This window comes from Zootoca vivipara, chromosome 15, assembly GCF_963506605.1.
Source record: "Zootoca vivipara chromosome 15, rZooViv1.1, whole genome shotgun sequence".
NCBI lineage: Eukaryota > Metazoa > Chordata > Lepidosauria > Squamata > Lacertidae > Zootoca > Zootoca vivipara.
The window spans coordinates 33428158-33449903 of NC_083290.1; the positions used below are offsets into that span (position 1 = coordinate 33428158).

Genomic DNA, 21746 nt, shown 5'->3' on the forward strand with positions numbered 1-21746 from the left:
GCTGCCGGCCGCCGCTCTGCCCCGCAGAGTCCCAAGTCAATGGGCCCTGACTAGACGCGACAGGAGCGCTGGCTCCCTGCTTCGGCCAAAAGGCTTGGCCTCGCCACCGCCTCCTTCTCTGGCCAAGCCGCGAGCTTCCCCTTTCGTAAACGGGCAACCAGGTGAAACCCGAGAGCGGCGCTGAAGCAGTTTCAATAAGCGGAGGCCTCGAGTGGGCGGGCCGCGGCGGTGGGGGGCCGAAACTTTTGCTTGAAAGGCGGGTCCGTCGTCCAATAGGTGGGCGCCTCCGGGCATCCGAGAGGCGGGCCTTGGTTTGGAGAACGAATCAGGGGCTGCGCGAGAGCGACCGGCCGACAGATCCACTAACGGTTCGCTCTTGTGTCCCTCCCCGCTTGCCGTCCCGTTTCGGGTTGCCAAGGCAACTAACAACAAACGCCGTTCTTTTCTCTCGGTTCTCTCAGGCGAGTTGAGAAAAAGGGGCGAGAGGTGGGGTTTCGTTATCGCTCCCGCCGCTTGCTCTCCCGCTCCTCACAGTCAAATAGGCTGAGGTGGGATAAGACTAATAGGAGTGCGAGGAGCCGCTTTGTGACGTCACCTTCAGGTGGGGCGAGTCGGGGGAGGGCGAGTGTTTCGGAGAATGAGCAAGAGTGCCTTGTCCACACGAAGGGGTGGCTAACCCAGGCAGTGGGAAATAAGTGGGTCTACGGCTATTCCTGCCCTTCTGGTTTAGGGCTGCTGGGACCTGGAGTCCAGCAACGTCTTGAGGGTCACAGAATCCCACCCCCGGGTGCTTCGACCGGTGCAACTTGGCCGATGGGATTTAATAAGTGGATTTAATAAACTCCCTGGCACTTCTTTGCGCTGAAGAAAGTGAGGGGAAAACGCACCGTATTAAAATAATGATAATAATGATAATAATAGCAATAATAATGGCTGAGTTGGGGATTGACATTAATAATAATAAATAATTTATTTATACCCTGCCCATCTGGCTGGGTTTCCCCAGTGACTCTGGGCGGCTCACAGCACATATCAGAACAAACTAAAACATCGAACATTAAACGCTTCCCTAAACAGGGCTGCCTTCAGATGTCTTCTAAAAATCAGTCAGTTGTTTATTTCCTTGACACCTGAAGGGAGGGTGTTCCACAGGGAGGGTGCCACTACCAAGAAGGCCCTCTGCCTGGTTCCCTGTAACCTTGCTTTTCGCAGGGAGGAAAGCAGCAGAAGACCCTCAGAGCTGGACCTCAGACTGAACAACAGGGGTAAAGATGCTCCTTCTGGTATACAGGGCCGAGGCTGTTTAAGGGCTTTAAAGGTCAGCACCAACACTTTGAATTGTGCTCAGAAACATACTGGGAGCCCAGGTAGGTCTTTCAGGACTGGTCTTATATAGTCTTGGCGGCCACTCCCAGTCACCAGTCTAGCTGCTGCATTCTGAAATAATTGTAGTTTCTGGGTCACCTTCAAAGGAAGCCCCACATAGAGTGCATTGCAATAGTCCAAGTGGGAGATAACTAGAGCATGCACCACTCTGGCAAGACAGTCTGCAGGCAGGTAGGGTCTCAACCAGTACGGGATTAAATTTGTTTCATGCGACATCATGTTACATCCTTGCAAACAAATCAAGATCAAGATGAACATTCAGTGAATGGGTTGGGTGGAAGTGACCGGGGATTGTTACTCTTGCATTTGAAAGCAGAGCATCTGTCTTATTTTTGTGTGTGCAGATTTCCAGCAAATGGGAGACCCGGGGCACTTCCAGACCTATTTATTGTGCATTTATTCACATTTGTTGGCATGTGATTGAATTTCACCTGAAATTAGTGACAGTCTAGAAGTGGCCCAGCTCTTCTTCTTCCAAGAAGTGCTTTAAAAATCATTATAAAATAATGGAATTGGAAAACAGGTCACTAATCCCTAATAATAGGTATAGTTCATTACAAATCATCTTTTAATATATTTTTAGATTGTTGTAACCTGCTCTGGGACCTCATGGTGAAGGGAGGTTAAGAAATTAATCATAAATTAATAATATCAACCATGTTGAATGGTAACATGTTAAAGATAGACAAGAATAAACCGAGTTGGGGGAATTGCTGGGGCCAAAGATGTCTGTGACATTTCTATGCTGATCTCAAAGATAGAACAAGAAAGCACGGTGACCAGTAAATTGTACATTGCCCTAGAATCCTAAACAAAATGAAGGGTGCTATATAAGGGTGCTATATATGTTTTAAAATTAAAAATAATGGTCATTTTGAATTGAACCTTGAATGTGGAAGTTTCTGTCTGTTTTGTCAGTAAGGCTGCTAAATCCACAGTTTGCAGCTGAATCTTGTGCACATTTACGTAGAAATAATAGTAATTATTATTTATTACTTGTTGCCCCAGCCACCCTGTGTGGCTTCCAAAAGAATATAAGAAAAGCACAACAAAACATCAGACATTAAAGGTTTCCTGATACAGGGCTGCCTTCAGTTGTCAAGGGGAGGGCATTCCGCAGGGTGGGCACCACTACCAAAAAGGCCCTCTGCCTGGTTCCTGTAGCTTCACTTCTTGCAATGAGGAAGCTGCCAGAAGGCCCTCAGAACTGGACCTCAGTGTCTGGGCTAAACAATGAGTGGGAAGATGCTCCTTCAGGTATAGAGGACCGAAGCTGTATACTCACTGAGTTTAAATTCCACTGAGTTCAGTGGAACTTATTCTCAAGTAAGTGATCTCAGGACTGCATGCAGCTACAGGCAGTAGTTATACAGTACAACAATTTAAAATATTTCCCAAATAAAAATTACAAATTCGTGTAAGTTTTGCATTCTGATCCTTTGCAGGCAACTGAGAATGCAGAACCCATTGAGGTCAAGGAGACAAGTATAGTTTGATTACAATCACAGTTACCGTATTAGCAGTACATTACTATATGTTTACTGAGAAGTAATTTCACTGTTTTCAGTGGTGCTTATTTCCAGGTGGTTAGCATAGGATTGCAATCCTATACAGACTTAATTAAGAGAAAGTCCAATTCTGCTTGCTGTGGAGTACTTAGACATGTATAAGATTGCACTGTTGAAAGTGTTTGCGAATGTATGAGCTTGTTTCCTGTTTCCAGATCTGAGTACTTGCGTTTCTAATTACATCCATTAGGGTAATGAGAGGTGCACAAACTCATATTTGTAACCTCGCTCAAGCTGTGAAGGTAAACTGTGACTGTATAAAAGGCAACTGAAATTTTAGCAGAGGTGTAATATGTACTGAATAGAATGAATTAAGGCTTCTATCTCTGCTTTAACTCCTGCATTCTCTGACTTTGCTTGCTACTAAATTCATAAGTAGAACTTTACAACAAACTGTTGTCATTTAATATCCTAGAGTTTATTTCTAATGGCAGAAATGAGGTAACAGAGGTGCTGTATAGGATCTCTGACTTTTGTATTGACTGCTTTGCTGTGCTTTTAAACATCTGTTTGAACTGCAATTATTATTTGTTATATATATATATATATATATATATATATATATATATATATATATATATATATTAATTTTTTGCATAAATTTCCAAACATCACATAAAAATCTCTTCTTATCTTATACAATATTTTGGCTATAAGCCAAGGACTTCCATCAACAACGTCTGATGATTTTTAGTCTTCATCACTTATCTTGCATTTCATTATTTTCACTATTACTTTTACTAATCCATAACTATTAATCCTTTCCATAAATTTTCCCTGCAATATTTCATATAGTCCTCCTTACAAAACTTCTTGCAGTCCTACTAGCGTAATCCTGTCTGAACTGCAATTAGCTAGTGAAAAATGTACGGTACTCCCATGCTGTAAAAAGTAAAAAGGTAAAGGGACCCCTGACCATTAGGTCCAGTCGCGACCGACTCTGGGGTTACGCGCTCATCTCGCATTATTGGCCGAGGGAGCCGGCGTATAGCTTCCAGGTCATGTGGCCAGCATGACAAAGCCGCTTCTGGCAAACCAGAGCAGCATATGGCATTTTGACGTGCTTTCGAACTGCTAGGTTGGCAGGAGCTGGGACCGAGCAACGGGAGCTCACCCCGTCACAGGGATTCAAACCGCCGACCTTCTGATCAGCAAGCCCTAGGCTCAGTGGTTTAACCACAGCGCCACCTGGGTCCCTGTAAAAAGTAGGGCCCACTTAACCACACCTTAATGAGTTAAGTGTATGAGCTTTAATCACATAATCAGATAAATTTGCATATGGGAGGATTCCTGTGGAAGATAGCATGCTTTTTGTGTTTAGATGATGCATTCAAGCATAGCATATGTACAACAGTGCTTTTTTTTCTGGGGGGGATCCAAGGGGATGCATACCCCTAAACATTTTGTGAATCTAAGTTTGGCATCATTGAGCGGCAGTATTTCAATATGAGTAGGAAAATGAGAGTACCCCTAAACATTTTTAAAGAAAAGAGCACTGTGTACATACATCAATACAGTAATTTTATTTGTATATTACCTTTCCACTGTTCAAACCATGCTCAAGGTGGCTTACAACATGAAAAGTATACATAACTACAACATAACAAAAGTAGTCAAGAACAATGAATAAAACATTTAAAATAAACAAACAAACTGAACAATTTCATAAATCGCAACAAGATACATAATTAATAAATGAACTCTGCTTGAGAAAGGTTGCTTCTCTCTTTTTAGGCTAGCTTCAACAAGACACAGACCCCATTCTCTGTGCTCTATCTAGACACTAGAATCATTATCAGACACATTCCAGCCAGGGGAAAAATATTTACAGATGGTGCAGCTAGGGAGGGTGTATAGGCTGGGGTCATTCTGATGGTCAGCTAGAAATTCCTGAAGGACCACATCTGGCCCAGCCCTGCACTAGGGTCTCCCTACACAGCAGCCCTCAGTGTCTGACCATTCACCATGAAGGCAGGAAGTAATCTGGGATTAAGGCAGGAGGTCCCTCCTTTTACAGGAAGATCTGAGGCTGCCTTCCTAGCCTCCCTTCATGCTAGCTGCACCTCCTTTCTTGAAGAAAAGGGGAGTTATTCATGCAAAAAAGATAATGTTAGAAGAGGAACATCCATTGTCTTCCATTTGTGGGCATTTTGCCTTGATATGGTACTTGTCATGTAAGTTACCTGTGTTAAAAATAATTTTAAATTACTCCCCCCGCCCCCCAGCATGGCTTCTCTGGTCTCATAGAAAGACAGAGAAGGGAGTGCAGCTCCTGAAAGAAAATTATTTTAAATTAAATACCTTGTCCCTGGTTAAATGAGTGCTTGTTTTGGGTTGATCAAAATGTTTTTCATCAACAGATCTCATAAATAAAGCATTGCAGCCCCAGAGCAAAGGTGCCATTGCAGATTTCTGAATATTGGATAGCAAGTTGCAGTGGTGATTATTGTTATTTTGTGCTCTTTGTGTCTTAAGTATAATGTAGGCATTTGTGTTCATTCTTCATTCAGTAAATGATGCAGTGGGTGGGGAATGTATGAGTTTCATAACTTCAGTTGTAATACATGTAACATCTGTATATATTATTAGACCAACAAAAAATCTATTTTTCAGATACAAAAATAATGCATTTCTCTTGTTAATGAAACTGCAGGTGGGATAGAAACCTATTGAGAGACAATGTCCATTCCATTCTCCAACACCACTCAACGCATTCCTGCAGGATTTGCAAATCTGCTCGAAGGGCTTGCCAGGGAAGTCTTGAGGAGCCAGCCTGTGGATATACCAAGCTTTGCAGCCAAGTATTTTGAAACTCTTCTCATTGAAAGAGAAAGTGAGCATAAACTGAGATAATTTCACCTATGTTTAATATATATGTGCACACATTCTTCTCCCTGAGGAAAGATCCAAACCAACCTAATCCTATGCACAGTTACTCAGAAGTCCCAATGTGTTCAGTGGGACTTCCAGGTAAGTGTGTACAGCAACCTTTCTCAAACGGTGCCCTCCAGATGTTTTAAACTACAGCTTCTATCACTCACAGTCGTTCAATAGTCAGGGATGATTGAAGCTGTCCATAGCATCTGGAGGGCAGATGTGGAAGTCTCCTGTTTGTGGTTGCAGCCACAAAACACTACGCAGTACTAGCTTTACACAAACAGAGGCATTTTCTTTAGGTCATGGGAAACCTAGATTGGGATGGGAAGAAGAAAATGCACTGGAAGTCTGAGGGTGCAGAGAAGACGTGTTCCTCTTTCCCTTCTTGGCCATTTGGTGTGCAAGTACAGAGTACATGGCTTGCTCTGTTAACAAGGAGCAAAGATTCCACATTTACACTTCTCTTTCCCAAGATATAAGGTTTCTTACACACTATTGCATTTTTACCCTCTGCTAAAAGCAGGTGAAGGACTTTCCTGTCTACTTTATATAGGTACTATCAGGAAAGTGTGTTGATAGCTAGTAGGATTGCATCTTGAGGCAAGGAAAAAGCAGCTGATGGATCTGAAGCCCCTTTCTTCATTTGAAGCTACTTGACAGCAATCCAAGTATGATTAATTTCATGTTGTTGTGGCCTTCTCTTGATAATGTGGGACTCCTAGTTCTCTGGGAGAATTTTTGTGAAGCATTTTTTTTAAAAAAATAGCCGGCCGGAGGAAGCAGTCTTGCTGATTGACCAAGCTACAAACATGTGGTGTTTTTAATTGCAGGATGACTCACAGTGAAGCTCAGAGCTATTTGGCCTCTTCTTTGTTTTTAAAATGTCTAGTAAATGACACTTTTGGAGAAGGTTTATAGCGTTATGCAAGGAAAGTTAGTGAGCAGTGAATGTTCTGGGTGTAGGGAAAGAACCCCTTACCATCTCATATAATTAGTTATTTTTCCTCTTCCCAGTGGCAAGACTCAGTTGTGTCTCAGAGTTACAGGTGGAAGACTACACTTTTTTGCTTGGAATGATACCCTCCTTTCAAAATACACTGTTCTTTAGCAGACCTTCAGAATGTAATTGGTTCTATAAGTGAAGATGTTGCTAGGCAGACTGACATTCAGGAGGGTTATTTTAATTTTATAGGGCACGCAGCACCAGCAGTTTCATAATTGGGTTCTGTGAGTTCTACACCTTATTCACCTGGCCCCGAAACCCAAATTGTGAAGCCAGATTTTATTGTGCAACTTAAGGACACCGTGCAGATCTGTCTGCATAAGCAGGACAGGAAAATATTTCCAAACATGGGGAGCCAGGCTAAGCTGCTTACATTCGCTTTTTAAGAGTCTGAAAAGTCATGTTTAGGACAGGGATGGAGAGAGAGCATGTCACCCTCCAGTTGTTGTTGAACTCCAGTTACCATCAGTTCCAGCCTGCATGACTCACAGACAGGGATGAAGCTAGGGCCAGTCCAACAGCATCTGGAGGGTCACACATTCCCCATACATGGTTAGGGCACAACCTTACGTAGGGCTGGAAAAACATATTTATGTGCCATAATGACTTTTTCAGCAAGGGAAACATTAAAAACTTCCCTAAACAGGGCTTCCTTCAGATGTCTTCTAAAAGTCAGGTAGTTGTTTATTTCCTTGACATCTGATGGGAGGGCGGGCCCCACTACCGAGAAGGCCCTCTGCCTGGTTCCCTGTAACTTTACTTCTCGCAGCGAGGAAACCGGCAGAAGGCCCTCGGAGCTGGACCTCAGTGTCCGGGCAGAACGATGGGGATGGAGATGCTCCTTCAGATATACTGGGCCAGGGCCGTTTAGGGCTTTAAAGGTAATCACCAACACTTTAAATTGTGCTCGGAAACATACTGGGAGCCAATGTAGGTCTTTCAGAACCGGTGTTATGTGATCTTGGCGGCCGCTCCCAGTCACCAGTGTAGCTGCCGCATGCGTTGAAAACACCATTGATATCTGTTACTGTGAATCACCTGGACTCTTACCCCCACCACCACCTTGGTTGTGTTGACCCCCCCCCCCATTTCTTGAGTTCAGTATTTTTTAAAAGGGGCTTTCATTTCTATCCTATCTTTCCTCCAAAGAGTTCAAGGTGGTGTACCCACTTTATCCTTGCAACCTGTAATGTAGGCTAGGCTGAGAGAGATAGTAGCTCTCCTAAGATCACCCAGTGAGCTTTGTAGCTGGGTGGATATTTGAACCGATATCTCCTTGGTCTGAAGCCATGAAATATAGCCCTGTGAGCATTTGTTTTGTTGTTTTTGTTTTTAAAAATATTTTACTGTCTCAGAAGGGAAACTGTTGAACTGTATGAACGCCCTAAGCATGTTTGTGTATTCCAGCCCAAAAGCAGGCTATGCATGTAAAAAGGAATAAAGAGTTTGGGTCACAGGACACTGAGATTGTTTCCCGCCCATGACTAATGTACCTGTGGAAGTTGTCTGCTTAGGATGGGTGATGATGAACAGAGTGGAATAAGCACTTATACTCAAGATGGGGTTGGTCTTCCAAAGTAGTACGAATCAAGTAGCAGCTCTCAGTTTGTGGGACCTTAAGTAGTTGCTGAAAACAGATATAGGCTGCAATACTATTGATACTTTATTGGGAGTAAATGTTTATTTCTCAGGAGACGTGCATAGGATTGCAATGTACAGTACTAACTCCTTTTTGCGCCATCTGTTACTTAAAATGGTATGAGTAGCCAGTATAGTCATTTCTCATTCTGCCACAAACTGTCCTTGATTACCATTCTACTTCCCACTTACTCATGCAAAATTGGATACCTTAACTCAGTAAGACTGGGCAAATGTTTCATGACGTGTATTATTCCAGCTCTTACTCTACATTTTTTTAATTATCAAACCCCCTTTCCCTGTCAAAAACAAGACGTTTTAAAGCATTGTTTTGCCCATTCACTCATTTACTAACTAACCCATCCTACTTGGTTGTTTCTACTCTTTTCTTGGAAGGAAATACATGTGTTCTGACTTAAAATCCTGACTCAACTCCATAGAGAATCTTGCAGTTGCTTCCCCCTTTCTTTTGCACTTGGCTGTATATAAGATGTTGTTGTTTAGTCGTTTAGTCGTGTCCGACACTTCGTGACCCCATTGACCATAGCACGCCAGGCACTCCTGTCTTCCACTGCCTCCCGCAGTTTGGTCAAACTCATGTTTGAAGCTTCGAGAACACTGTCCAACCATCTCATCCTCTGTCGTCCCCTTCTCCTTGTGCCCTCAATCTTTCCCAACATCAGGGTCTTTTTCAGGGAGTCTTCTCTTCTCATGAGGTGGCCAAGGTATTGGAGCCTCAGCTTCACGATCTGTCCTTCCAGTGAGCACTCAGGGCTGATTTTCTTCAGAATGGATAGGTTTGATATTGCAGTCCATGGGACTCTCAAGAGTTTCCTCCAGCACCATAATTCAAAAACATCAATTCTTCGGAGATCAGCCTTCTTTATGGTCCAGCTCTCACTTCCATACATCACTACTTGGAAAACCATAGCTTTAACTATATGGACCTTTGTCGGCAAGGTGATGTCTCTGCTTTTTAAGATGCTGTCTAGGTTTGTCATTGCTTTTCTCCTAAGAAGCAGGCGTCTTTTAATTTCGTGACTGCTGTCACCATCTGCAGTGATCATTGAACCCAAGAAAGTAAAATCTCTCACTGCCTCCATTTCTTCCCCTTCTATTTGCCAGGAGGTGATGGGACCAGCGGCCATGATCTTGGTTTTTTTGATGTTGAGCTTCAGACCATATTTTGTGCTCTCCTCTTTTACCCTCATTAAAAGGTTATTTAATTCCTCCTCACTTTCTGCCATCAAGGTTGTGTCATCTGCATATCTGAGGTTGTTGATATTTCTTCCGGCAATCTTAATTCCGGCTTGAGATTCATCCAGTCCAGCCTTTCGCATGATGAATTCTGCATATAAGTTAAATAAGCAGGGAGACAATATACAACCTTGTCGTACTCCTTTCCCAATTTTGAACCAATCAGTTGTTCCATATCCAGTTCTAACTGTAGCTTCTTGTCCCACATAGAGATTTCTCAGGAGACAGATGAGATGATCAGGCACTCTCATTTCTTTAAGAACTTGCCATAGTTTGCTGTGGTCGACACAGTCAAAGGCTTTTGCATAGTCAATGAAGCAGAAGTAGATGTTTTTCTGGAACTCTCTAGCTTTCTCCATAATCCAGCGCATGTTTGCTATTTGGTCTCTGGTTCCTCTGCCCCTTTGAAATCTAGCTTGCATTTCTGGGAGTTCTCGGTCCACATACTGCCTAAGCCTGCCTTGTAGAATTTTAAGCATAACCTTGCTAGCGTGTGAAATGAGGGCAATTGTGTGGTAGTTGGAGCATTCTTTGGCACTGCCCTTCTTTGGAATTGGGATGTAGACTTATCTTTTCCAATTCTCTGGCCATTGCTGAGTTTTCCAAACTTGCTGGCATATTGGGTGTAGCACCTTAACAGCATTATCTTTTAAAATTTTAAATAGTTCAGCTAGAATATCATCACTTCCACTGGCCTTGTTATTAGCAGTGCTTTCTAAGAGCCATTTGACTTCACTCTCCAGGATGTCTGGCTCAAGGTCAGCAACCACACTACCTGGGGTGTACGAGACCTCCATATCTTTGTGGTATAATTCCTCTGTGTATTCTTGCCACCTCTTCTTTATGTCTTCTGCTTCTGTTAGGTCCTTACCACTTTTGTCCTTTATTATGGTAATCTTTGTACGATTACAAATATTTGTATATAAGTACACAGGTGTAAATATAAATAGTTAAGGGATTTTTAAAAGAAAAATGATCCTACAATCCCTAAAGCTGAAAGTGCATAACTAGACCAAGACATGTTGTGTGATACCTGCATTTCATTGGAGCTGCTACTCTAAATACTTGAATGGGTAACTTATTTTGGGTTTGTCCCAACTAAACTGTACTTACCGTGTTTCTCATATTATAAGACATGTCTTATATTTATTTTTTCCTCAAAAAACACACTATGGCTTATTTTCAGGGGATGTCTTATATTTTTCCTCCTCCTCCTCCTGCCATGGCCGGTATTGCTGCTGTGCCTATCACTATGTCTTATTTTCGGGGTATGGCTTATATTCCTTGAATGCTTAAAAATCCTGCTATGGCTTATTTTATGGGTATGTCTTAAAATATGAGAAACAGGGTAGACTAGTAGACACACAAGAACAATAGACCCAAGTTAGCTATGTCTATTTAATTTTGGTGACCAGCATTGGATACAACCCTTATTTTTGTATATATAAAATAATTCAGTGTGTATTTTCTTTTACAAAACTCTGTTTAGAAAGTGGTTATGATCCATGTGAATGGGGAGCAAAAATAGAGGACCGATTCTACAATAACCATGCCTTCAATGTAAGTCTTATTTTATAGTGGGCATATATTTTTCAACATGCAGAACTTGGGGCCAAAGACATGACATTAGAGATCAAAGACCGGGGGGGGGGGGACGGGGACTAATGGGCCAGAGGGCGTGGGCAAAGAGAGCTTAGTAGTATAGGAAGCACTGTGGTGCTTTGGAAGGTTAGATTAAACATCTGCCACCCCCAATTGTTATGCCTGAACTGATTCAAAAGCTCAGAAATAATTCCACGTGCTCATTTAACACTTGAATGTGTCAATTGTGTGATAGTACTATGGAAGGTGGTAGAAAAAACACACAAATAAATGTGTTTGTTGATTTGGTCACAGAAGCTATCAAGGCATGTACATAGTCCACTCCTTCCTAGACTGTGGGTGAGGAACTTTTGACCTTCCAAATGGTGACACACTTCAGTTCCCATCAATCCTGACTCACGTTGGTTGAGGAAATGAAGTCCAACAACATTTGGAAAGCTACAAGTTCCCTGCCCTGATCTAGAGAAAACCACACACCTAAATGATTGTGAGCAACTTCCTGACCCTTCTCATCCCACACCTTGATTGAGCTAAGTGATTGAATTAAATATCACCTGTACCACCAGACCCTGATGCTCTTCTTGCAAGCAAGTGCATTGAAAATAGCCTTTGTTTTTGCAGGAACTTGCACCACCAGGAGGTGGTGATAAAGCAGAGGAGAAGAAGGAAGGATCTGGTGCACAGCCAGTAAGCAATCTTCAATGAGTTCACTGTTTTTTTAAAAAAATCTGAACACCATTCTCAGCCCTTTGCTACATAGCTAAATCACTGCTGACCTTGTCATGCCCCAAAGCTTCCATGAGACAGCATAGAATAAGTGAGGCCAGAGTTAATCTTTGCATAGATTGCAGCAAGAGTCAATTTGTCAAGATCTTTTCACTTTTCCATTGCTTTTTACAGAGGGAGGCATCCAATCGAAACATCCCATCATCTTCCCACCATGTGCACACTGTGCCTTCCTCAAATATGAGGGAACCCCGAGAACAGATTGGGGAGGGGGGAGAATCTGTTGCACAAATGGAAATCCTTGTGAACACAGGACTGTGACTTACCAACTTAGCTCTACTTTGGATACAACCCAGAGACTCTTATCAGTGGCAATCTATGGAGTCTCTTCTTCCCTGCATGGATTCCAGTTTCAAATCCCTGGTTGCTGATCCACCTAAAAGAATCCTTCACTTGAAGTTAAATGAGAGAGAGAGAGAGAGAGAGAGAGAGAGAGAGAGAGAGAGAGAGAGAGAGAGAGAGAGAACGAGCTGAGTCACATAAGTGAGAGCAGTTAACACATCTCCAAATCTGCTTTGGATAAAGTGGCAGACAGTGGGAATGTGGTGGTGGGGAAATTAAACAGAAAATTTTCCAGTAGAAAGTTTTCCCATTTCATAAATTAATTAGTAACTATGAATGGATGCCAGTTGCAAATGCAATATTAGGTAAGCTTGATGGTGTCAGGTCCTTAGTTTTAAATACAGGTAGAATAAACATTGCAAATTAGCTCCCTCTCCCATGGAAGTAGCGGGATGGGGTGGGGTGGGGGAGGGCAGTTGTCTCACTCAAATCAATAAAAATACCCAACTAACTGACCAATTGCAGATAACTCGGTCCTGTCCCCCTAACATAAAGCCTGCCCCCCAAATAAATCCTGGCCACGCCCATGCCCTCTCCAAGGCATCAGGATATTTTCCTAAGCAAATTGCCCTAATCTGCATAGAAATCTTCTGGAAATCAACATCATTGGCAGCTGGCACTATTTCAGGCATAGACAAACTCCAGCCCTCCAGATGTTTGGGATTACAATTCCCATCAAACCTAGCTAACAGGACCAGTGGTCAGGGATGATGGGAATTGTAGTCCCAAACATCCGGAGGACCAGAGTTTGCCTATGCCTGCCCTATTTCTAACATTTCCCCAAGACACTTGGATGTTTGAGTTGGATCTCTGAACCTGCAATCAAAGGGGGCAGCACATCGCTTTTGTTCAACAAGTTCCATCAGGTAAAATGTAGGCACAGCCCAACCAAATGTTTAAAGTCCCATTGTTTTCTATTGCTCCATTGCAGTGTGAGCAACACCATAGGACTAAGGTGAAACTGTCATGCTCCCTTGTTATTTCTGCTGTTGCTAGAAGGTGTAGTTAATTTAATCTTGTTATATTTATACTCTAGTACTGAAAGACTGCTTTTTGCATGCAGTTATAGTTGCTATTGTGTTGCTGTTTTATGATGTTACTATGAAATTGTTCTTGCAATGTTGATTTTGAGGTGTAGTACTCTTTTCTTTGTTGTAAGCCACACTGAGCATGCTTCTTTTTGTGGAAAGGCAGCAACAAATAGGATGGTGATTAGGGCTGGGTGATATCTGGTTTTCAACATTGTGATATATCGCCTGATAACATTGTGATATACCACTGTATCACCATATCTGAAATAAGGTTGGAGCTATGTAGAGGCACTGGCTGGCTTAACGGTTTTCTTCGCATCTTGCTTTTTGCATAACACACAGACACACCCACCCACCCACCCAACATGATTCGCAAGATATTGGCAGGTCAGAAATTATGAAACTGGTATCATGCTATGGACTTAAAGCCGGTTTTGGACAATATATTGGTATATTGCCCAGCCCTGGTGATGATGATATGCATATTTAGTCAGAAGGAAGCCCTGCTGTGTTTGTGGGATTATTTCCAGATATTGCAGATATTTGCAGGTTTAAGCTTCTGTTCTATTCACCCATTGAAATCACTGGGATTTGAAACTTCTTAACTATGGATGAAGTGTACCCTTTGTATTTTGTAACATTTGAATGACATTGAAGCCTTTGTCCATTGCAGGCAAACAGATTAGGCAACTGCAGCCCATGACATTGCTCCCCTCTCTTCTGGTAGGGGATTTTTTCTTCTTGCATCCCAAGGATAAACAGTTGGTAATATCTAAATTCTAAGTGCTAAATTCTCGCATTTTTAGCAGACAAAACTTCCTTTGATGGAAAGTTGCCCAAGTGACATACAGAACATCTAGCACTAAAAATAGTCCTGTGAATATATTGTGGAAAGTACATATTTAAAAAATGACAAAACAAGTTGCATTTTGTTTTCCCACCCACCCTAGGACTCATGAGCCACCTTCCAAAAGGCCTTTGGAATAATGGAGGTTTGAGTTACTTTTAAAGCTCTCACTCTCTTTTTCAAAGAGAGATCTATATATCTGTTCAAACCCCTCAGCTGGTTAAAGGCAAAGCTTAGACATGTACATTTGTTTTTCTTTTCCATTGTAAAGGAGGGAGGAGTGGAGAAACCAGCAGTAGGTAAGAGTGCTTTGAGCCTAACTGAAGACGAGGCTGCTACAAAAATTCAAGCCACATTCAGGGGATACAGATCAAGGAGGAACACAAAAACCACAAATGAAGGATTGGAAGAAGTGAGGGAGGAGAAGGAACCACGGAAGGAGGAAAAGCCAAGTGAACCTGAAAAGAAAGAGCCACAGTAATGCTACACAGCAACCTGCCAGCAATCAAGTTTAGAAGTGGTGTAAGGCAAAGCCCCTGGGTCTGCTTTAGGAGCATGTGTCACGTTTATTAAATAAACAATAACCTTCAAAAATGCACCTTGTCCTTCTTGGTGCTCATTAGCAGAACGGCAGCCTGAATCTGTTTTAAGGCACAAATAGTGAGTCTCTTACTACTTCATCATCCTTTTGGCTACATTGAGGAGCAAAAGGAAGTATATGATCTTATGGCTCTGTTAGTATTTCATTTGCTAAGTTGTTGTGGTTCTCTGGATGTAAAGTGCATCTCCTTTTGTAGTTATGCCAGTCTTGGTGCCTCAGATGGCTGGGCGGGGAGTCTTTAGTGTGGGTTGGAGATTTTTATATACCGGTGTATATATAGTAAGCCCACAACTTGCATGTGGGTTACATTCCGGGGATCATGCCTAAAGCCAAAATTGTGTATATTCAAAACCCTTGGGGTTCAATGGCAGGCAGGATTGCCAAAGTCATTTCCCCCATAATTCTGCCCCCTTTGCACCTCCTTTTAATTTTTTAAATATTTTTTGCCATGATCCTAAAGCTGAATGCACACAAGTTTAATGTATTTAAACATGTTTGCCAGTTTTGACCCATGTCTAATTTTTCTTTGAATCTGAACCATGAACAACACAGACCAAAAAATGTCATGGATTTTGGTAAGTACTTTAACTTCACATCCAATGGTATCTATGCTGAGTTTCAGTTTTAACACCAATACTGATTTTCAATTTCAACATGGTTCCTTCCATCCCTAGAACCAGGGGGTGGTTAAAGTTTTAAGTATACATACATATTAGCCAAAGATATATGTATATATTGAGAGAGCACACTATACCCTTGGTAAGATTCTAGTAAAAGCCACACTGCTGAAGAACAAGCAAAGAGCTGTTATTGAGCAGAAATGCTCAATTTCCATCAGAGAGTGATTGCCAAGGAAGACAAGAAGAGAAATGCATGGTTGCCTTTCCATCTTACTGATACATATTTTAAATAGCAGTTGTTAGGGAGAGGGGATATGCATTTAGGGACTGTGGCATGGGGTTAACCCTTCTCCCTAGAGATGCTATTTGCCCTGGGAGGAAAAACCTGCACATCACCATGTATCTTAAGTTTTCATTGCATGCTTGCCCTGTTTATTAAAAAGGCTTTTATTTTTGCCTTGTACTTCTTTCGAGACTAGCTAGCTGCTCTTGATTCCTGTATGCAGTATATAAGCTTGTTCTCTCTTAGTTCCTTTTCTATATCTCAAAATCTGTAATCAAGCTATTTTGATATTTTTGTGTCAGAACATACTCCCATATAAAAGATGGAAAATGTAAACGTTTCGGCTACCTTGTTAGTGCAGTTAAGGAGTGTTCCTGGTTAGAAGCTAGAGGAATACAACACAGTATTTTCACACCAGTAATTACTGGTGTCACAGGTATTAATGTTGCAATATTGTTAATAAAACTACAACCACTAGATGACCCTCAGGGTCCTTCCAGCTCTACAATTCTATGATTCTATTATTCTAGTTGGTTAAGACACCCAAACTTACCTTGCAGTCAACATAACGCTGTTGTTTGGGTGTACTATGAAAAAAACACTGGGACATTCTATGAATTCTATGGAGTGTAATACTGTGCAATACAGTAAAGTACAGCATCGGAAATAAAAGAAGCAATGAAAATGCAAATAAAAATTATAGGGCACCTAGTGCAGTGCATTATACCGGTAGCTGCTACAACAGACAATGAGAAGAATCAAAAGTGGTCTGCCAAGACCCTCAACATTTTTCAAGTAGTTAATGGGAAGGGGCGGGTTTTTGGAACCATTGTTCCAGAGAGTGTCTTTCTAATTCACGGGCATGGGGGAGGGAAGGTATGCTTCAGTCATCAAAACCTTGTGGAACGTTGTTCTAGACTGGGGATGAGGAATCTACAGCCCTCCAGCTGTTGTTGGACTACAACTCCCATCATCCCAAACCTTTGACCATGCTGGTTGGGGCTCATGGCAGTCCAACAACATCTGGAGGGCCACAAGTCCCCCAGCCTTGTTCTAAATTTTTGTGTGTATAAAAAATAGTTATGTTAGGACATAGCCTGCCAAAACAAAAGCGGGGGGTTGTCATTTTTTCTTTGATCGAACACTTCCATTTCCACTCCTCCTTAACAATATGTCTAAACCAATGATTGAAGAACAAAAGAGTTCCTTGCCTCCTTTGTGTGCTCGTGGGGCGGAAGATTAGCTCATCAGGGATCTTGTTTAATGCAAACTTAATAAATTGTCGCCAATAATTGGATATATCCCCAAGGTCTCTGCAATTATTACATGTGATCACCTCAGAGTTCTTACTCGTAGCTCTGTGAAGGGTGTATTATTTTTTTTTAGGGTAAGAACATTTGTGCTGCCCTGCTCCCATGTCTCTTAAGGAGAGAGAAAAGTGATCTACATGTGCTTCTCTCTAGATGATACTTAACGGTTCTAATTTTAGTTTCCCCAGCATCCCAGGAGGCTGTCACAACTCCCTTCGTGAGGGAGGAATGTGGCATCTGCTATTATCGCAAGCATCATGAATATGCAATAGCGAAAAGGAGAATAAAGTGCTATCGTGAGGAGGTCAGAGTAAAAACTCTTGGGCATGTGTCAAGCTGATTTCTTCTAAGCTGGTAACATCCACTGTGTTCCAAATGGATGAAGGGCAAAAGATTTCAAATACAGGTTTTCCTCTGTGGTATAGAGTAAAAGGAAAATTCATCAGATAACCTCTCTAAACTTCTCCCTGAGGAATAGCCATGTTAATCTTGCACTACGGCAAATGTCCTTAAAGCAGGAGTGGGGAATCTCTGACATCTGATTAGGCTTTTCAGGCCTCTCCCCCCATTTTGTTGACCAGGCCATTTTGGCCAAGGCACACCCTGCTTTACACATGATGCCCTGTATGATGTAGGGTGTGGCACAGGTAAAGACACTGCAGGGCCAAAAACAGATTTGTAGGCACAGCTGATCAGCCACTGGCGGAGCTACAGGGGTGCAGGGAGAGTGCACCGACCCCGGCGGCACTATCCCGGTGGGGTGCCATTGTGGCTTCACCCCTGCGCTGGGCACCACACCCCCAGGTCACTGCTACGCCCCAGGATGTGTGTCACGCCCCCGGGACACGTGCCAGCCATGCCCCTGCCTGCTCTCCGCCCTCCGCCCCCCGTTGGAGCTTGAAGCTCCGGCACTGCGATCAGCTGAGGTCAGGCATTCAACAGGTGGGTAGTTCTGCTCACCTGTCAAGAGTTCACCTGTGGGGGAGGGGAAGATAGGTTCCACACCCCTGTCTTTAAAGGCTGAACCTTTAAAGGCTGAGCTTTTGTGAACTACAATGCACTTAGCAGATTTTTTTTTTAAAGGATTACATTGAGTTTTGGTTACACATATTTGTTAAGAGTTTAAAGAGCCACAACACACGTTGTTTTAGCTCTATCCTATCATTTTATTTAAAGCATACTAGCTAAAGAGACATCATTGCAATTGATTTTATTTGAAAAATGTCTACCCCACCTTTCAGCTACAAAGCCTGCAAGATGGCTTAATTTACAAAGAGAAATTGAAGTACTTAACAAATTCGTTTTATAACTCAGTGTGGGGAGAGTATGAGACTGAAGTTTGATGGCTTCCCTGGATCAATCCTGGGCTTTGATGAAGCTGCCTGGTTTTGTACTGGGTACCCCTGGGCAAAGCTTCGTGGTTGCAGGTTCAATCCCTTACATCTCCCATTAAAAGCACCCTGGGAAAACCTTCCACTTAGCTTTTTAGAGCAGGGGTAGCCAACATGTGGCCCTCCAGATATTGTTGGACAACAACTCCCATCACCCATGACCATTGGCCATGCTTGCTAGGGCTGATGGAGTTGAAGGATCACAAAGTTTCCCCAATCCTACATTAGAAGCCTCACAAGTTTAGTGGGTTGTAAGTATCACTAAAAGATCTTTGGGAACTATTCATTGGGAAGAGTTAAGTATTGCCAGCTTTCAGAAATTTTGACCGGCAACTATAAGCCCAGATGCCATTCAGAGTAACTGGAAGAGTAAGCAAAAGGAGACTGCCTTATACGGTTTCTATTATTAATTTTAATTAGCGTAACAGAAGAGGGAACAGGAAGTTGGCACAAAGGGATGTTCAGCAAGTGGAGATCACAGTCCATATAACTCATCTGATTCTTCTCTCCAAAGAGCTCTTCCATTTAGCTGCAATGGAAACAAAGAATAGGCCACAGATACATATTCTTGTAGATTTGGGGGACTCCCCCTAAACCCTATAAATTAATAAATGGTAGGATTTTGATTACAGTGGTACCTTGGTTCTCAAACGCCTTGGTACTCAAAACATCTTGGAACCCAAACACTGCAAACCTGGAAGTAAGTGTTCCGGTTTGTGAACTTCTTTGGGAAGCCAAACATGCTCTGTTTTGAGTGTTACGCTTCCGATTTGAGTGCCACACTTCCATTTTGAGTGTTACACTGAGGTCTGTCTGTTTTTGCTATTTATTTTTCGTTTTTGTTTTTGCGGCTTTTTTGTTTTGATTCTGTGACACTATGGAACCCAGTTGAGCTACTGATTGATTAATTGTGTGACTGCAGTACATAGTTTATTGCTTTCATTTTATGGATCAATAGTCTTGTTAGATAGTAAAATTCATGTTAAATTGCTCTTTCAGGTTTTTTTTTTTAAAGTCTGGAATGGATTTGTTTTGTATTACTTTCTATGGGAAAGCGCGCCTTGGTTTTGGAATGCTTTGGTTTTGGAATGGACTTCTGGAATGGATGAAGTTTGAGAACCAAGGTACCACTGTATTTGGGATGTGAGTACAAGCTGCAGAGGAATTCCTGAGCTAGATTATGCAAAACATATTCTAGGGCCAAGGGAGGGCCTTTCAGAAACAATGCAGGGCCCTTGAGAGCCATTGGCAATGCAAGAGATCTGCCTCTCCCCCACCCACCCCTTGCCCCAAGGTGTGAACAGAGACTGGTGTTCTCGGAACAAGGAAGACCTGGCTCGCTGCACTGCTCTGAGGGACAAGCCCCTCTTGAAATTACCATTCTGGACTTCCGGTCTGCCGCGCTGGAATGGAGGCGCAGAAACCTCGCGCTGCGAGGTTTCTGGCATCGCGGAGGGGGGGGGAAATCCGCGGGGGCACGCGGATCCCCGTAAATACCCCTGGTTGAGCGTCCAGGGGGCAAATTTTGCCTGGCAGAGCTCCAGAAGCGACTCCTCAGCTGCCCAGGAAACCCGCAAGAGCTCCTGAGAGCCAGCCGAGTGGCAGTCGTGGGAGCCATTTTAGGCATACCATCGTTACCTCCAAGAAGCGAAGCTCCGAGCCTCCAACCTGCAGGCGGTGGATTCTTCCTGAAAAAGTTACGATCTGGACGAAGTAAGTTGAAATCAATCAATTTGGAACAAGAATTTGGCAGTGGGAGGCGGAGATTAAAAAGGGAAGTCATCTCCCCCGATTGAGTAACTAAAGATCGCAGCAAGCTAGAAAACCCAGAAATGCTGTAAAAAGAACTTTTTCCTGAGGCAGAGTAAAGGAAAAAGTAAGTGGTGTATTTATCTCTGCAAAAGACTGAGATCTAGTATGAGAAAAGCCCCCTGCGAGCCTGGAGTCGGGTCAAAGGAAAGATCAGCCAGTCTGCTGAATGACGTCACAATACAAAGGAATGTGTCTGGCTGAATGTGAGAGACTGAGAGCTGTAAACAGTGAAAGAGGACTTGTTTTGCCTTGAGGCTGCTCAGTATTGACTCTGAGGAAAAGAAGGAGTAAAGAGAGAGATTTTGACCAAGTGGGACTAGATTCCTGGCTTTTTGCTTGTTTGTTCACTTTTCATTTATATTGGACCAAAACATCAACTCCACTGCCTGTCTGCACAAAGATGGAGGAGGTTTTAGACAAAGGACTAGGAGAGAAGGTTCCAGAGAGTGGACAGGAAGTCACACAGTGGGACTTAATATTGGCAACAATTTTGGATCTTACTAAGCAAGTGAGTATCTCCAAGCTTGATGTAAATTTCCTGAGAGAAGAGACTGTCGAGACATTTGTTTCTGACTTTAAAACACAGGAACCAACAGAAATAGAAGATCAGGAGAAGGGAGAAGAAAAAAGATTGGAAGACCAGGACCGTGCTGGAGTGACGCATGTAAAAAACCTAGAAGAGGAGAAAGATAATATTGAAGGACAATATGCTGAACCAATGGACTTATTTCCTGAAAAGAACACTGTTCTACTGGTGGGAGGGGTGGAACAGGGAGGAAAAGTAGGAGAAAACACTGTTTCACTGGTGAGAGAAGTGAAACAGGAGAGGGTAAAAGCAAAAAAGCACCCCAAAAAAGAGGCTGGGAAAATCAACGCCCCGGTGAGAGAGGGGAGGATGCAAACAGTTGGGGGGCAGAAAGATGATGAAAAGGTGCAAAGATATAAAGTGATGGGATTACAGAAGAGGGGGGCAAGAGTTCGGCAAAAGTTGGTATGGGACAGACTAGGGGTGGGTTGAGGGGTTCTGGATTATCTGGTATTGTCTGAAATAATATGGTCTGATCTCGGAATGTTTTAAGGATTGTATGAAGAACCTGGCTGATACATCTGGAGACTTCGATTTCAGGGAAGGGGGGGCGGGAACTTTGTTGTGTGGGTGGAAGTAAATGGGTAATAAATTTGGATGCGAATCTTATATATTTTTGGGTAAGGGAAAGAGATTAGGGATTAGATAATAATAATTTTGGAGAGAGGATGTTAAGAGAAAAGAGGTCAAAGTATAAGGAGAATGGATAATAGCAATGAAAAAGTTGAAACTTAGAAAAAAGAATGTGAAGTTAGAATGGGAAAATGCGAGAACTATTTTTAACAATAAGAACTCAAGAAGGGGAA

General features: G+C 42.6%; 1 protein-coding gene across 5 annotated transcripts; it reads left to right on the forward strand.

Annotated features, from left to right (window-relative positions):
- Positions 1 to 24: 24 nt before the first annotated feature.
- SPA17 (sperm autoantigenic protein 17) lies at positions 25 to 14931 on the forward strand. 5 transcript variants are annotated; one of them, XM_035139425.2, is made up of 6 exons: positions 463 to 601; positions 5315 to 5393; positions 5608 to 5787; positions 11219 to 11289; positions 11953 to 12018; positions 14609 to 14931. In XM_035139425.2, the coding sequence occupies exons 3-6, from the start codon at positions 5634 to 5636 to the stop codon at positions 14816 to 14818; spliced, it is 501 nt and encodes a 166-aa protein (XP_034995316.1). In that variant the 5' UTR covers positions 463 to 601; positions 5315 to 5393; positions 5608 to 5633; the 3' UTR covers positions 14819 to 14931. The 5 variants fall into 5 exon arrangements, with proteins under 5 accessions (XP_034995317.1, XP_034995316.1, XP_034995315.1 ...); XM_035139426.2 differs by lacking the exons at positions 463 to 601; positions 5315 to 5393 and adding an exon at positions 25 to 161; XM_035139424.2 differs by lacking the exon at positions 5315 to 5393.
- Positions 14932 to 21746: the final 6815 nt, after the last annotated feature.